A 17,941-nucleotide genomic window follows, 5' to 3' on the forward strand; every position below is an offset into this window, starting at 1 on the left:
TTTTCATTCATGGCCCAAGTCCTACAGCGCTGATCAGTTGCCAACATTGTCAGGTAGGCAATGTAGCGGCTTGCCCTAGCAAAAACTACGCTAAATGACATTTATTATTATAATAGCGAAATGGCCTGCTGCGTTTATTGTAATCATTCAACACTGTGCCAGACTGAAAAGGTCAAAGTCTGCAGAGTCGAAAAGGCAGTTCACTCTGTACCTGAATTAAATCAGCTTATCTGTTAAGCAGTAAAACAGAAAAAGCATTTTAACATAACTGCCAGGCCACATATTCAACACAATCACAAAAAGAGGAAAGAAAGTATGTTCATTGGAGCACTATGAACACAGTTTGAGTTGACTTTTGACACAGGCTTTAAGGAAAGGCCCTTTAAGAACACTTTAGTAAGGCTTGTACAACATCGTAAAAGTGATTTATTCTTCCTACAAACCAAGAGAAATAAGTAAAAACAAACAACTAGCCGTGCATTTCTTACCCTGACTGAGAGGCCATGGCCCCAACCACTGAAACATTGGAAGGAGGGAGGGAGGAGGTTCAGAGGATCTCCCAGGGTTTCACAAGTATTCTCGTCAGAACTTGTCAGCCTAAATTTCTACGCCAACGTCCTCCAGTGAAGAAGACAACCTGGCTTATTTTCTGAATGGATCAGTGGGCGTCCAGCTAGAAAAGAGAGCAACTACAGTTTCTTTACGCTTGTCGAAAAGGTACAGTGCATTTCCTTGGAGTGGAGACAAATCTGACTTAGGGAGGGGAGGTGACTGCTCGTTCTCGGGAGATACCACGTCTGCAAACAGCGGGGGTGGTAACATGCTAAGTGAAGTCTAGGTGAGCAGCAGTTTTTTTTGTTGTTTTTGTTTTGTTTTGAGGTAAGCTCATGTGGGGAGCGCAAGTGAGGTGAAAAGAGGCTGGGGCTGGATGAGTATGCGGGTGAGTGTATGAGGGGTAAAGAGTGAATGTAGTCGAGGAAGATGGGATAAAAAGGCGAGATTTGGCACGCGTCCTGTTCACATGAGCAAGGCTGGTGCCTGTTGTCTTAAATGCAAACAGAACTTTGGGCCAATTTTAATCTTCAGCTGTGAGGACAAACTGCCCAGCAAGGAGTAGAGGAATGTTTTAATGGGAGTAAATTAAGCGTAATAGTTACATAAAAAGGGGAGGCGCTTGTGCGAGCAGGATGCTCACAACTCAAGGCAATGGCAAAAGTATAGTTATTATGATGAGGCATCTGTTAATACAGGCGAAACACTGTACTACACTGCTACTTCTCAGAAGTCTGACTATTTTATAGCTTTATTTATAGCTTGATGAACTGTGTACAATAAATACCTATGTGAATAAATACGGGAGAAAAGGGGGGGGGGGGGTCTTAACATCTTAACACTGTTGTGTATTACACCTTAACTCAACATTAAGAGTAAGTATTTTTTTTTTAAAGAGATAATCTTTTCTCAATTTTCTCCTCTTAAATGTGTTGATGCATGCTGTAAATAGCAGCATATATTGGGATTCATTTATTGTATATGTGCTTGTATTTTTTATTTGCTTGTATTTACTCATATTCTTTTTATGGGGGGGAGGGGTCAGTGGTTGCATTTGTCACAGCTTTGTGTATGTGTGAATGTATTTTGTGTTGTCTGCATATTGTTGTTAAGGAACCCCTCGAAAATGAGATGATTCATCTCAAGGGGTTAATCCTTCTAATAAACTCTATAAGAATGAGCTGAGTATAAGAGAGACTTAGAGCTATATTTAACAAAAAGGAAATAAAAAGCCTTACAGGCCAATTAGGGAGCACATCTACAGGGAGGAAAAATGGCATTGAGGGAGCAGCGAGAGGGGATCAGAAATATCACCTCTCTCCGAAAATGGAACAGCCCGCCTCGTCCCATAAAAGGAGATGTTATTTTACACCACAGGACCTCTCCTCCGTGTGATGTCACTGCCCTCAGTAAGGCGCAGCCAATCAGGGCCCATCTTTCAGTCAACAACCTCCCTCCCTCCCCCACTTTGCCCCGGAGCACAAGGCAAAGCACACTGTTAAAGGGACAGTGCGCCGTTTCCGGCATACAGGTTGTAACAAACGGCAGACGTTTTCATCAGCTACATAGGATGATGACACATGCTGACAATGTGTAATCATCACATGTTAACTTAAGGAAAAAAAAATTTTGTCGTACAAATATTGGCAACATCATGACATTTCAATTCTTTCACTCATTTCTCTGTACTTTTCCAGTCATGTTCAAGTTGATTTTAACATTTGATCACTTTTCTAAACCGGCTCCTTCATAACATAACATTTGCACAGTCTAGCATAATGTTACTTTAGTAGGACTAACTCTTATCAACTCTTAACAAGCTTTAATAGCTGTTGTATGATGGACATTGTTGTTTAAGCTGTCGAAAAAAAAATTATGTATCTCCCCTCCCAGTTAAAGTTTTATATATACACATTTATACATACAGTAGTATATTATAATTTCATTTCTCCTCATAGTTTTATACTCAATATATTGCTGTTCGGTTTTTTTTCTTGCACTTGCTGTGGCCAACACATATATTCTATGGTATTATGTTGCACAGCAGTACTAAACATAGAAAAAGTTTACACTTATTGCAGTTTCAAAATACATCCCAAATATTTTACATTGGGGAACATGCATAATGATTCTCCAGCAAAATGTTAGAATCTTTTTGATGCACTACTGTTTAGTTATGACGTCATTTCTGGGATAATGATAAATGATGAGCACGGCCAAACTTGTGAAACTCCCTTTTAGTCACTTTATTGTGAAATACAGTCAATGGAAACTTTATGACTACACAGCATCGCAAACGGCTGTGCCTTTACGATCAGGGCTGATGTTTCTGCAAATGCTGTACTGTGTTGAAACAAACTCTTCAAACTCTTAACTGCATTTAACCCCATACTTTCATGAGGTAGTTATTTTCAGATCAGCAATTATATATGCCATGTATGTTACAGAGAGCGATGTGATACCAATTCATTGATATGGAATCTATGTGCCAAGTATGACGTTCACAAAAGGGTCCTGCTTAATCATTCACAACTGTGAGGCACGCGGAGTCATTTTGGTGTAAATCTTTGATGTTTAAAAATAAATGAATCCTTAGTCAATGAATGGATCCCTGCATTCCAAACAAACAAAGTGTTTTGTAATGAATCTGAACAACACATTCTCTGTAATGGGTACAGATGGGCGGCCAGTGCCACCTCCCCTGGTGCTTTTCAAGCAAACCTGCTGACAGCAGGCATTCCAGAGGGAGGGTCCATTCAAATGCTACAAACCTGCCTCATATAAGCAGCTGTTTGGGGACAAGTGCCGTCAAACCCACATGCCCCTAAGATTAAGGACTCTGTTAGGATATCCACCACCCCCCCCCCAAAAAAAATAATTTGTAAAATGCGGCGACTTTGAAATCAATATTTACAAAATGAAAATGAATGAACTTAAGAGACACAAATGGTAATACTGTTCAGTAGATTTTGTGAAAGTGTAAAGACGAAGAAGATTTCCGAGTCAGTATGATGATCTCATTCACACAGTATGAATAAGTGTCATTTTCTGTGTGCCTTTTATGCCGAATTATATCGCTGATGATTTCAAAATAGGGATTCAATTTGAGAATTCTGTAGTTCCTGCTTCAGTAAAAAAGAAGGGACACAAAAAAACAAGTAATATATCTTGGTGGTTTAAGATTAGCTCCAATTAACATATCAAAACAAACTCTAAATCATGATTGGCATGTTCTCTAAACAAATGCGTATGTCCTTTCATTCAGGCAGGTTTGAAGCATTTCAAGTGACTCACTGCCTGGAATGCCTCTACTCAGCAGGCGTGCATTATTTGAATCAGAGGGAGCTGCCATGCTCACAATTACCAATCAGGACCCAATGCTGTGACTGTTCTGCGTTTAAACAAAACAAATGATTAATAGTTAGTTATATATCAATTTAGGAGCATTTTTACATTTGACATCTTGCAAACATGTTTACTGAGGTCTTGCGCTCAATGACGACAACATCTTTAAGCACATTATCTAAACTTCGTACTTTTTAGATGCCAATTTATGTCTCAGAAGAAACGTTCTCAAGCTTTTGGGTGAACGCAAAAAGCATTTACTAGGTGTAGAACAATGGGATGTTGCATTGGGTGCATTTAGGATTAATTTCTTAACCAATACTACTACATTGTACTTAACGTGTCCTTCTTGCGCAACCATCAAAACAGTGTAATAATCTGTGCTTAAGTAAAGAGCATGGAAAGTTCACGTGGATTTTGAGTTGGATATCAGATGACCCCAGTAAGTTAAACGCTCTCACTCGCAGCTTTGACACACATAATAACGTTTAAAAAAAAGTTAAAAAAAAAACACGCACACAATGTCCTGGGTACTTCTTTCTGCCACATTGTAGTGAAACATGACACACACACACACACACACACACACACACACACACACACACACACACACACACACACACACACACACACACACACACACACACACACACACACACACACACACACACACACACACACACACACACACACACACACACACACACACACCTCTAAATGATCTTGGCAAAGTCTCAAAACATCCTGCGTCACTCAAGCTCTTCGACATGCACCCCAAGCTTGTACTTTTTATTGCGTGACTCTTTACCCATATCGGAACTATGGTAGGAATAAACAAACACTCCATTGACTTCAAGTCAGTATTGATTCGTCATACTACATGGTATGATGCAACTTCTGTTCAAACTCAAACAGCTTGTTCCAACATGTTCTGCAAAACTTAGATTAGTAGGCTTTTTCTTAAATTGAATGGCCTTGAATTAATCTAGAACTGTGAGGACTTTTTCCAATGCCTTTGTTAAAATTATTACTATGGTTTGTTTGGCCATTTGTTTAATAACAGCAGCCATAATTCCGTGTGGACGACACATAATTAAACTGTTGTCAACCCATGTCAACTGTTTAAAGCTTGCTTATGTTCAAGGGTTTAGATTAACTTTCAGGCATTCTTTTAGCCCAAAACATTAATGCTTACATGAAAGACTACACTTAAAAAAGGTGGAATCTTCTCCCTTAATAGTCCATAACTTGTCCACCAGATAAATGAACTGTTCTTTAGTCAGAGTCATTTTCCATTCTAGAAACTACAAATCTGGGGGAACCTTGCTGCTAATAACCAACATGCAGTCATTTACATTTCTCACAGAAAGTTAAAAAAATCTCCTCAACCCTATAGAAGAGGAATCATAGGAACTTCTGCATTGTATTTCCATATAGCAGACACAATCTTACTCAGAGAGCAGTCTGGCCTTAATTTGACACTTGAATATCAGCCTGCCTACAAATAGAAACACGCTAACCTATAGCACTACTCAGAATCTCTAAATAAACCTTTGCCCTCAACAGACACTTTGATACATACTGTGGCCAAACGTGAATGAAGACAGACCAGTTGATGAAATATTCAAACTGTATGATTCATACATTAGGAGTGTTTGCTACGCAGGTTCTTGTGAGGTCGCTGAAAGGGAAGCTTATGTTAGCATTAGACAGCGTTTTGTTTGGAGCACTTATTATGACAAAAGCTTTTATCCGAGCATTACATAAATCAATACTCGTACACTCCTTTTTTACTCTTCGCGATCCATGTTACGAACTGGGATTTTTTACTGTTTATGTTACTGATGGATTTGTTATTGCCTGCAAAAGCACTAAAAAAAAAACTCTTCTGGGAAAAATGCTATGCTAATGAATTATATCGCCGTTTATCAGAAGTATTACTGCTGCACTAGACCATGATTGATGTTGTAATTTCCAGAGCAATATTATAGAGCGCTGGTATCTGGCAGTGCGGGGCGTGTGCCTGATGTCTGAAATGAAGCGGGCCTTAATGAGCCTCACCTCCTGACGGCCCGTATAGCCCACGAGAGCTTAACTCTCATCCTAGAGAACAAAAGCTGAAGAACAGATGCATGAGGTCAGGACGCAGTGAGTAGCGGATTTTTCTGCTGTGTGAGCAACAGAACAGAGGGATAAAAAAAAAAGAGAGCTGCTGATGTCTGATAAGATTGGAGCTAATTAAACTGGCTGACCCAGAAGAGCCTTCAAATAACTTGCATCCGACGAGCTTCTCTGTGTAAAAGGAAATAAGGTTTTAATTCCATGTAAACGTTAATTCCAAACTTACAGGACTTAGCTGAGGAGACGATTAGCTCTTACTTTGGGTAGGGTTATTAGGAAAATAATATAGCTGCTTAAATGCAGTAGCATCTGTGCCGTAATCAAATAAGATGACAACTGGTTGATTAATTACATTTGTAAAAAGGGATACTATAGGGGACAAGGGAGTATTTTAAGAATTGTGTTTATTCAGAAAAGGACATACTTCGTTTTGAGAGGCCTTGCCCAACAACCTTGTACAAGTCCTTGTTGTTGTTGAACCGCCATTGCTGATTTTTACAAATAAATATCCAGCCTGCAAAAACCACACTGTACTACTACAGCAGCTTACAATGGACGTGTCAAGGCCAAAGAAAGTAGACCCCCCCCCCCACTCTCATCTGCCTGGAATGGACAAACAAGTGACCATAACATCTCAACAGAACATGTGCATGTGCCCTTTGCTTGGCTACAGAGAAAACGGTTACACTAAAGCCACAGAGCAAAACCTAAACAGGAAGTGGCGAGGATTTCACATAGAGCAGAACAAAACTTTATCTACGAAAGCACACTGACCACGTTTGCATGGAGCGCATTGGTTTAAATATAGGTTTGGTATGTCATTATGAACAATAACACTTGTATAGCTTGTTTACTTTTACTAATATTGCCACCGAGAGGGGTTCACCTGATTGTGCTTATGTCTGCTTAACATTACCTATTTGCTTATGTTATTTCTAACCCTGACCAAAAACTTCAACAAGCGGTCTTGCAGTCACATGATTTTTACCCCTCTCACCATTTAACATGTTTTAAGGCAGTCTGCAATATGAAATGTTGCTTTAACAGTTGAGAATAACATGCTGTATCCACTCTTATATCATATATTATTATTCAAGAATTATTTTTTTTAAGATGGTTGTTATTAAATATTAAATGCATTAAACACAGAAACACAGCTCGGCACAGATTCAACCCTCCACCAATTTCAATTTTGAAGGTGTTTCCATGTGCTTTAATAATGCAAATTGGAATAACGCATTCTGAGATTACACCCATTATTGTATTTCCATTTTCTTTAACTTGGCAATTTCTTTTACAAAGTAAAGTATACGTCTTGTAACTAGTGTTGGGTGTGTCAATGTCTTAAAGAGTAGGGGGATGTTTTTTGTGACTTAAGGTGGAGTGAGTTATTCTGGAGAGTGCTACCTCATCAGCTACATAGACAGCCTAGCATCTGTAAACTGCTATGTAAACAAAGGGGGCCACCTAAGCTAGCTACATGGCAGTTTAAAAAGCCTAGGCTGTGTATTTACACTGGATTGTTCTCCAGCAAACACAGTACGTAGAGGATTGTGAGGATATATTTACTGATGTCGAAAGCAAGCGTTCTCCAGAATTGCCAACTTCACCTTTAGCATGACATGAAATTAGCATCACTCCCGTTTGCCCACATCAGAAAAAACAACAACACTTGGACCAACATTTCAGCACACATACTTACAGCCTAAACCCTTGTCCTATCACCTGACTACAGAGGGTGTGCCAGGTGTGTCAACCAATGTAAACAAGTCGAAAGCTCCATATGCCAAGTTTACTCAGCTACATATAGCTACACATGCATCTGTGGTATATCCCCTAACTGTTGAGAGTTACTCTGGACTTATGATGCATTTACTGGCCCTTCCCCCTCAACTGTGGCACGTAAAATGGCTTCCTGGAAAAGCATATCAGCTGTTCTTTTGCAAGACATAAGCTAGTATGTCGCTTATCTAACACAATCGTCTGTATGAGTCAACTTAATTAAGCCAGGAGTGGCGGTCGGGAGTAAAATTATATAATAAATATAGGATAAGATGTGTGGAGGCTATCTACAGGAGCAACAAACCAAAAGTTTTTGCTGACCACTGTGACAAAATACACGACAGCAATAGGCCTTGGATTTGGGGAATTAAGCTGATTACAAGCAAGTTAAGTAATTGTTGCCAGAATTTGAGGTGTCCAGCTTTGAGAGTTCACCTAGAGCTGAGCTGAATTGGAGAGCAGGTATTTTCACGATAAACAAAAACAGTTTGGAAGGTGTGCTGCTTCTGTTTACATTTCACGTGAAATATCAACCCGTCCATGACGTAAATTGTTAATTGTTAAGTAATTAAATTAGCACACTTAAGCTAAGACAGAAAACACAAACACAGAGACGTCATGACCTGTGAAACATGACCACTATCACTCACTATATCATAAAATGTCTGTGTCTATATTCGGGAACAGCCAAAAGCCAGAATACCCCTATCGGTATTATTATTCATACAATAAATGCTCGCCATCTTTAAACCTCAAACGTAGTTGTAAAATGTCTCTCCCATTTAGCAGAAGGCTAACTAACATGCTACCTATACGAATACCTGTATCTTTAGCTTTAGCATAATGTTAGCTTGCCCAATCTGCTACTGGCGTTTACAGGCTAGCCTAGCGGCTAGCTAGCTATGAAACCATTGCAATTTGCTGCGGAAATTTAAAATAACATCCACTCCAAATGTCAGAAACCACTTAACACAAGTCAAACATCAAATTACATATTTTGTGAAAATTAGCATCCTTACCTCTTGTCTTCTTTTTAGGCCCAAACCATTCTAGCTATTGGAAAAGCTCTTTTCTCTTTGTCTTTTTCCACTTCCAGTTTCACGCAAAATGGAATCAGCAAAACGCTCTAACAGCTAAAATACTGCAATCAAATGGACGCTCTCCATCTTTTTCCCTTAAAACGCAACTGCGCATCGAGTGGGGAACCAAAATAAAATCATATTGTCTCTCGTTTCATGTTGTTATTCATGAATACAAGTGAGGGATAGGTAAAGGCTGCTAGCTAAGTTAAGTAGCCAGCAGGTACCACAGACAGGAGTGGATGCATGGATGGCAGCAGAGCGGTGCTGCCTTCAGCTGCTGTCGGAAATATCCTAAACCACAATCAAAACCAAGTAAGCAAAACACGATAGGGAAATACTTTATTTATTTTTTAATAAACGTGACAGGGACAAGGTTCCTTAATGCCAATTGGATTGAAAATAAAGATACATTTTACACTAGACAAAACGATCAATTATTATGGGTTGGGAACAATTATGGCTCTAATCATGACTTCTTTGCTTTTGGTCCAGTGAGAAAGTAAGATAGCCTAACTGTAGAAAGATGTGTTGCTGTTTTATTACAATATGGTGTCATTATTTTATTCAGGTCATTGAATACAGATATATAGATTGAAGACATTTTGATACCATTCATTGTGGCCTTATTTTTTTTATTACATTAATGAATTAAAAAATGTTACTAATCTGTTGGAAACCCTGGAGTAGTTATTTTTGGATTAAAAAAAATGTATCGTGGAATATTACAAAACACCACAGACAGTGGCTTTTAGGGGATAATAATTTTATTTTTGACAGCAGTTAAATTGTCAGCTTAACAATCGATTTCAAAAGTGTGAAAAATATAGTGAGGCCATTAATGACAATTCCCACATGTAGTGAATGCAACATTTCAGTGACGCACAGGTTGCTCAGACTTGACGTTCAGGACGGATATCAGTGTTTCATTGCTCCCTGATGACCTATAGTTAATTTAAAAAGACATGTGACATCTTAATTCAGTTTAATTTAAAACGTACAACTTGACTACTGAATTAAGCAGCTGTCACACACTTTTTTAGTTATTGAATAGATTGACCTCAATGTAGACTCAGGTGCACTCATGATAATGTATTCTTATCTTTTCTTCATTTAATAGTAATTTTGTGGTGAATCATTTGTGCTTCCACCCTAAGACCTTTTTTGTAAGGGCTTGGAAACAGCCAGGGCTTTAAGGCACACGACACAATGGTTCAAAGGGTCAAACTATGATGTTAAAAAGATTAGCAGTCATTTTTTCAATTTAACCCCGCGGGGAATTAAAAAGTACTTGCTCTTCAAGTAACCCACATAGCACATGTCACAAATGATTTACTGACTAGCCTGAAGCCCTAAGGACAATGGTGTTGTCTCACTGGTCTGCTGCACCCAAATTCACCATCATTCAAAACACTTTCATTCTAAAATGTGTGTGCGTAAAGACCATCATTTGTGTGTCGTTAGCCAATTAAAACACTTTTACCATAACAAATACGCAAGAGCTTTAAAAACAAAAACGAGGCAAGTTTATTTGACAGTAAAACAAGCAACTGCAAATTTTACATCAAGATTTTTCTAGCATCAAACCAATGAATACAATTGAACAAACCTTAAGCTGTCATATCAATGTGCAGATTTTGGCGTTTCTTTAGTTAGGTTGTGAGCTGCACAGATCCAGCCTGACTAAAAAATATACTTTAGTAAAAAATCGCAAAATTCAACATGAATATGCACATTAGTTTTCCCCTTTAAGATATTTTAAATGGATATCCTTTAGTAGACCTATACACTTGAGAAAAAAAAAATCACATTTCATTGAATTAACAAGGGAAATCCTAACCAACTACAATTCTATAAGAGGGGGGAAGAAACTGTGGATGGCTATAATTTACTCTTGGAAAAAAAAAAAAAAAAAAAAAAAAAAAAAAAAAGAACAGAACAGAACCCACTTATTTCAACACATTTATTCATTTCTTCTTCTTCTTCTTTCTCGGCGGTCCTTGATCCGATGCGCTGCTGCTGCCTGAGTCTGAGCTGTCGGAGGAGGAAGAGGAGGAGGAGGAGGAAGAGCTGTCATCCTCGCTGTCGCTGCTGCTGTCATCTGAAGAGGAGGTGGACGAGTCGCTGCTGTCCGACGATGAGTCACTAGACGAGCCGTCTGAATCACTGCTACTGCCGCTAGAGTCTTTGGCCCTGAGAGCAAGTGGCAGAGCACAAAGAAGGGGGGGGGGGGGGGGTGAAACATGAAACTCCCAAAACAAAACAGAGTGTGTTGTTACCAAGGTCTGTATCTGTCACAGTCTGCCTGTTGTAGTGTCAGTTTCGCATAGGAGATGAGAAGAACAACAAAAAATGCTGGAATTTTGAGATACTGTCCGACAAACCCTGTTGCACTCCTTTGAAAGTGTAATCTATGCAAACATCTGCCAAGTTTGTGTGTTTAGTTTTTCTTTCTTTCTTTTTTTTGACTCAAATTGAGCAAATAGTAGCAAACTAGGAACATTATCAGCAAATTTACTCTTACTTATTTTCTTTGGATTTTCTTAATTCCCTAGCAGTGTAGTCACGCCAAAAAGGAAAAGCAATCAGATTAGTTCCACCCTATCTAGGCTGCATCAGTGTCTTTTATGAGGGGGGGAGCGACGCCTTTAATCTTCCCCAGTCGTCGCCAGCCTCTGATCTCTCATGACTGATGACATCTGCCCCTCCCAAAAAACAAACATGCCTGCCACTGCAAAAACAAATAAAGAAACTACACAGGAAGACACAATACCACATTGTATTCTGGAGCCTAACTGTCTACTTTGTCTTTTTGGCATACTTTATATGCTTTAAAAAAAATCTGGAATACCTGTTTGGTTACATTATTGTAACACAAGTAACTTAAGTAGGGCTTTAAAGTAAACACCTTGTCCGGAAAATAGTTAAACGTGTTTATCAAATACACCAGCCTTCAAAAATAAAAATAAAAGGAAAAAAAATAAGCATAACATAGCAAACATTTTTAAACTTATTATAAAATAATTTATCATCTTCAGACATGACCTTTTGAATTATGTAACAAGAGTACATCAAATTAACAAATGTTAATGCACACTAATCAGCGTTCAATATGAATAAGTATGAAAGCATTTACTACTGCGTGCGGCAATAAGATAACTGCTTATGGAGTTTTTAACTAACTCTAGTAGCTTGTAGTTCTCATGAGCTTCCACTAGAGGGAGCTCTTTGGTCACGCTTGTGTCATCCCGGTTCAGATAAACTTATAACAGTTTACGGGTCTGAAACAAGAATGGGAAAGGATAAGCTGCAAAGAAAGTCATCTACCATCCATTACCAGCGCTCTGCTGAACCACTAGATCACAACACCATCCTGATTCTCACGGCAATTAAAACTTAAATTCCTGTGACAACAACCCCTCACAAGACTTTCATGTGACTCCCAATAACTCACGTGCACATATTGACCGTCGTGGGACCATTTGTGAATGAACTAGGGCTGCAACTAACGATTATTCTGATAATCGATTAATCTGACGATTATTTTCTCGATTAATCGATTATGAATCGATTAGTGTTTTGGTCCTCAAATGTCAGAAAATGGTGAAAAATGTTGATCAATTTTCCAAAGCCCATGTTGACGTCCTCAAATGTATTGTAATGTCCAACACACATGGATATTTCAGTTTACTGTCATAATAGGATTAAAGAAACCAGAAAATATTCACATTTGAGAAGCTGAAATCAGAGAATTTGGACATTTTCTATTAAAAAATTACTCAAGACGATTAATCGATTGTCAAAATAGTTGGCGATTATTTTAATAATCGATTAATAATCGATTCATCGTTGCAGCTCTAGAATGAACACCACAAATTTAAATGTCAAGGGACCAGTAAGCAAAACTAAAGAAGCCTGTTGAGTTATTCTTCAAGAGTCTCAAGACTAAAACATTTAAACATGTTGCTTCCAATATAAATGTATCATGTAAATGTTTTGCTTTCATGTAATTAATGTTAAGTTCAGGATTTCTCTTGAAATACCTTGGTTATACAAGAAAGGAAATTTAAAAGCCTAATTGTATCCGTTTAGTTTTTTTTACTTTAATAGCATTGTGCATGACTGAAATGATCCAAAAACATGGTCTTAATATGGAATAATAAACATTTGACTTACTTCTTTTTAATTTTCTTCTCACTGGGGCCTTCGCTTCCTGGTCTGTTAAGAGAAAGAAAAAGCGTTAAGCTGAGATAGGATTGGGCAAGAAAGTAGGAATATATGTTATAGAGAAAGAAGAGAGAGAAGTAAAACACACTGTTTGCAGTGTATTTTAATCAACCTGCATAACCAACCACATAGAACAGGTGTTTTCACAGCCTCTTGTTCAAGATTTACAATAAAGTGAAATAAATGTTAAAGGAAAATGACATTTGACAGCTGTTAACACAGGGAACTCAATTCATAATTACATCCTCTAGATGGCGATAAAAAGCAATGGCAGGCAGTGCTCTGCCAATGGGTCAGTTTTTAGTACAGACTCTTCAGTTAGCCCTTTTAGTACAGACTCTTCAGTTAGCCCTTTTCTGAGTACAAAAGTGGACCAATTCATCTACACACTTAATTGTCTGTGTGGGCAATAAACTGGTACACAGTTATAACATGTCATCTCATCTTAGATTGACACCCTGGCTTTTTCCCTAATGGGCCAAATTCCCTGACTGACCAACACAGCCGTGAAAATCTCTTCAGTCTGACATCTGTAGAGCTGGAAGGTGAGAACACCAGCCTCACAAAAAGAAAATCTGTATTGAAGTTAGAAAGTTACCTCAAAAGTTACTTTTTCAATGTATTTGTTTACAGCAGCAAGGTTTACAGATTTGTTTAGAAACAAATCCTAGTCTTATGTTCCTGGTGCCTCAAAATAATTTTGTTTCGATTCTTGATGGAATTATTCAATATTAAGAATTACATGTAGAGTTAGTATATTTTACTAATTAACTGCTGGCTCTGTAAATATAAACAATCCCCCCTCCCCTAAAAACTGCATAGTGCACCTTTAATGATACTCCTGGTTCCTAAAAGGAGCACCACCACTGGATCACCACATTCACACTTTGACAATCACTCCTCTGACCAACTTGATAGCACTGAAAATGTATGTTATAATCTTTAAAGTGTGTTAAAACTTTTTAGTATCATGAAATGGAATCCTTTCTGTCACTACTGGTGAGCCGGTGGGCAAGTCATTACCCAGTGATGCTGAGGGGCTTGTTTTCGTTCTCCTTCAGCTTCTTTTTCATCTCGACTGTCCTCGACGGCCTGTGTACATACTTCCGCTTTCCCGAGCACTCGTAGGTCCAGTGTCCCATCTCCAAACACTTCTGGCAACGCACATTCTGTTTGTTTGCCTCCCTGTATGAAATAACACAGAGAAATATGAATGATGACAATGAAAAACGGTGACTAGGGCTATGTTTATACGACAAAGGACTCGCTATAAAAGGTTAAGGGTTTCCCTTTAAGGAAGTTGTTTCTGAAGATGGTCGATTGTATTTGAGTTCAAACATACAGTCTGTATTGTCACACCGCATGGAGCCATGGTTAAGATTGGGGAACTAAAACGAATCCGTCAAAGTTAAATGAGCATTGCGTTGATGGTTGGTTCTTGAAACATCAAAATGAAAATAAATCAACTTCGAGACACGAAATGCAAAGCAAAATCAATGTTTTCTACACCTATCTAATCAACCCCTAACACCGCAAACTTTTTTTTCTGCCGGGAAGGATTGATTTAAACTTTTACTGTTTTAGACATGTCAATGATTTTTCTACTGCACGTTCAAAACACCATCACAAACAAGCACATACAACGGTTGTATGTGCTTGTTTGTGATGGTGTTTTGTTGTGTGTCTCAGAGGCATGGGACGATAGGTAAAATTTCATATCACAGTTATCAAGGACAAAATATTTGCGATTCACAATTTTAAATCCAATATTAGAAATATTCTATAAAATCTTAAAATGGCTCCAAAGCATATTGGTAGGGGAGACCGGGGTAAGTAGGCACACTTTTTACTCTAGTGAGAATTGCTCATCACCTAAACATCTTTCAATAGTCATTCCTACATTAAATTGAAGCTTAAGGTGTTATCTTGAAATGTGAAGCCCTCACTTTTTCTAACTTATTGTAATAAAGAAGAAATATACCATCAAAGACACCTTTACACATTCTGACAACCAACCCCATCAAGGGGTCGGTTGGCACACACTATGGGGTTGTTTGTCACAATGTTATCTTCATGGGAATAATCTTAAACAGAAGTCAATAAAGCAGAACTACATTTGAAAGTTTAATTTCATTGTCAAGTTGAAAAATAGGCCTACATAACTTTATGCATCTTAACACAAAATGAGCAAGGAATTAACTAAAAGGAAATCCATATTAAGACCAACCTACTGTACTGTATGTAACAACATAAAGAACAAAACAAATAGGTCTAACAATAATAGCCCACTCAACTAGGATACACACATTCACTATCTGAGTTAGCGATGGCAAATGTAGGGTCTGCTCACTCTAACTAAGCAGAGATTGTGTGCCCACTGGTTGCACATACAACACTTCTCCCTGACCTCCCCTGAACGGGTGCTGGAGAGAACGTTTCCATACAAACCAAACACAAACTATCCTCTTCATCTGATGAAGATTCCTCCTCCTGTCTCTTTCTCTTATGTTTCTTCTTCACCAGCTGGGGTGGAGTGCACTGGGGTGCAGTAGCCTTGGCAACTGATCTAGTTTGGGATGCACTGGGTCATTTTGATTTTGTTGCCCTTTTTCTCTTTTGCATGCTAGCTGCCTTTCCTGCTCAATTCTCTCCTTCTCTGGGGTGTCAGTGAGGATACAGCTTGACATTTTCTTTTGTTATTGGGTTCCTTTCCTGGCTGCACCCTTTGGATGACATGTGACAACCAACCCCCCAAAAAATGTGACGACCAACCCCAACTGGAATTTATTGCTAGCATCAAGGCCAACGACCATCTGACAACTAATTAGCTTGCTAAAAACAATCTAAACTATAGCTTACCCTTCACACTTTTTTAGGGTAACAAGTGTTTTGTTATAAACCCATTGTGTAAATGCCTAGAAGAAAAATAGTGAGGAGCTAAATATTTTCAATTTGACATGAAAAACACTTCAGTCCTCTCACCTCAAATACAGCAGTCTAACTCCAAGGAAGACTATGTAGGTGACCTCTGATCCCAGTTGTGGATATTTACATACCAAAATATAACAGACAGCGCCTTCTGGTTCCGAGATATAATGATTGTGACAACCTACCCGCGTGACAAATTACCCCGTTCTCCCCTATCACTTTGGCTTCCGTTTTGTCAAAAGTACAAATATTAATGGTTGGAATGCATCACACCACACATCTTTTTTTTGTGAATGACAATCAAACAATCTTAAAAAAACATGTGTGTGGGGGATACAATAGGCCAGCTGAGCCTTCAGCTATGATGAAAGATTTAGAAATGACTGCAAAGATGCTAAAGCAGTCAAATAATACAGTGTATTATCTATGTTTTTATTTATACTTCAGGTATCTGCTGTAGTAGGACCTTATTTCAATAGGATAAGCTGGATGATTAAAGTTTATAATAATAATAATAAAAATAAGGTTTTGGATGTAGGCCTATCTGTCATACAAATGTGATTATTTTCTCCTGGGCCTAAAGGTGAGAAATAAATATGCATTGCTTTAATCATTTTGAGCCATTGTATCACTGCTAAGAAAAATAGCAAACTAATGAATGAAGTTGGAATCTTAAACGGTCAAATCAACCTGTACCACTAACACCATTTAAAGGAAAACAAGAAGTAAGGCCTGGTTTATTATCTTTAGCACAGTCACGGTGACGCTAGCTTGTCCCAGCCAGATATCTCCTCTTTAATGCTGCCAGAGCTCTATTCATTTCACATTGCTGTTAGCATAATTCTGATTCATAATAAATCATATAAACATTGTCTACTTCCCGCGTGATAGTGTAGTGAACAACATCTAGGCTGCCTACTTGTGAATTACACAACGTAGAACGTATCATCTGATATTATGACAGGCTTATGTGCCGATTTGGATTTTAAAATAATAATTACAATCTTCCAATATGAATCACAGTGAAACAGTCACGAAACACATATTTGAGTCGACATCAGATGTTATATGTAAATATATGTTTCGTGACTGTTTCACATACATCATGTATGTTGAACTAGAAAAACACGGTTAGTTAGCCTACCTTTGTGTCCTATAGGCAATATACCGCTATAATCTCAAATAAACTGAACTACCGTCGAATATTTGAGGTATTATAAACACAGTGGACACTAGTTGTAAGTCTAAATAATCGTTTGAGGACAGAAAACAGCCTCAAAATTAAATCATGATCATGTTTTGGGGAGAAAACCGTGTCGCATTTGTGCTCACAAGAAACCTGCAGGGCTCGTCTATCATCTCCTGTATCCGACACGCGGCTCGCGCGCTGGGTGCCATTCGTGTTTGAGGAATAATCTACATTCACAAGATGATGAAAATGATACATTTTAATCTTATCCATTCAAAATATACTCACGCTTGCCTCCTGGCTATTATTCTATGCATGGGAGTCGCCATGTTGCAGTTTACTTTTTTCTTCTTCACTGGCGTCGGTTCGGTGCCTATTTCCGACCACCGTAATTTATTTAGCGCCCCCTATGTGCAACAATGGTCTAATAAATGGATGTGTGTTTTTTTTTACTGTCATCACTCCATGTTGTTCATCATCAGTAGGCCTACAGTGTAATTAATTTTCTCACATAAATGACAGAGGAGAAAACATAATGTTATTGTATTCTATAATGCATTGCTGACAGTTTGATTGTATGATTAATTACTTCTGTTTGGTTTTGTGCTGGCATATTAAGAGTGTGTTTATCTTACGATAGATAGATAGATAGATAGATAGATAGATAGATAGATAGATAGATAGATAGATAGATAGATAGATAGATAGATAGATAGAT

General features: G+C 38.3%; 2 protein-coding genes across 6 annotated transcripts in view; both read right to left on the reverse strand.

The window, feature by feature from the left end:
- Positions 1-9,103, reverse strand: part of aff4 (AF4/FMR2 family, member 4) — a 31,382-nt gene extending 22,279 nt beyond the window's left edge. For 3 of the 5 annotated variants that reach the window (XM_080041120.1, XM_080041118.1, XM_080041116.1), the window contains exons 1-2: positions 8,820-9,103; positions 489-673 (exon numbers count right to left, since the gene is read on the reverse strand). Coding sequence is in view for 3 of the 5 variants with exons in the window: in XM_080041118.1 (XP_079897244.1) it covers positions 489-505 (17 nt within the window). In the remaining 2 variants the exon portion in view is untranslated. Of the gene's footprint in view, positions 1-488; positions 700-8,819 lie in introns of those variants that run through there. The other 2 variants (XM_080041119.1, XM_080041117.1) reach the window with 2 other exon arrangements.
- A 1,299-nt stretch (positions 9,104-10,402) lies between these two features.
- On the reverse strand, positions 10,403-17,570 carry zcchc10 (zinc finger, CCHC domain containing 10). Its single transcript, XM_080041622.1, has 4 exons — positions 17,512-17,570; positions 14,130-14,291; positions 13,056-13,097; positions 10,403-11,072 (listed from the first exon to the last, which is right to left on the reverse strand). The coding sequence occupies exons 1-4, from the start codon at positions 17,550-17,552 to the stop codon at positions 10,847-10,849; spliced, it is 471 nt and encodes a 156-aa protein (XP_079897748.1). The 5' UTR covers positions 17,553-17,570; the 3' UTR covers positions 10,403-10,846.
- Positions 17,571-17,941: the final 371 nt, after the last annotated feature.

The sequence above is a fragment of the Ammodytes marinus genome (assembly GCF_949987685.1).
Source record: "Ammodytes marinus genome assembly, chromosome: 14".
In the NCBI taxonomy this organism is placed as follows: Eukaryota; Metazoa; Chordata; class Actinopteri; order Uranoscopiformes; family Ammodytidae; genus Ammodytes; species Ammodytes marinus.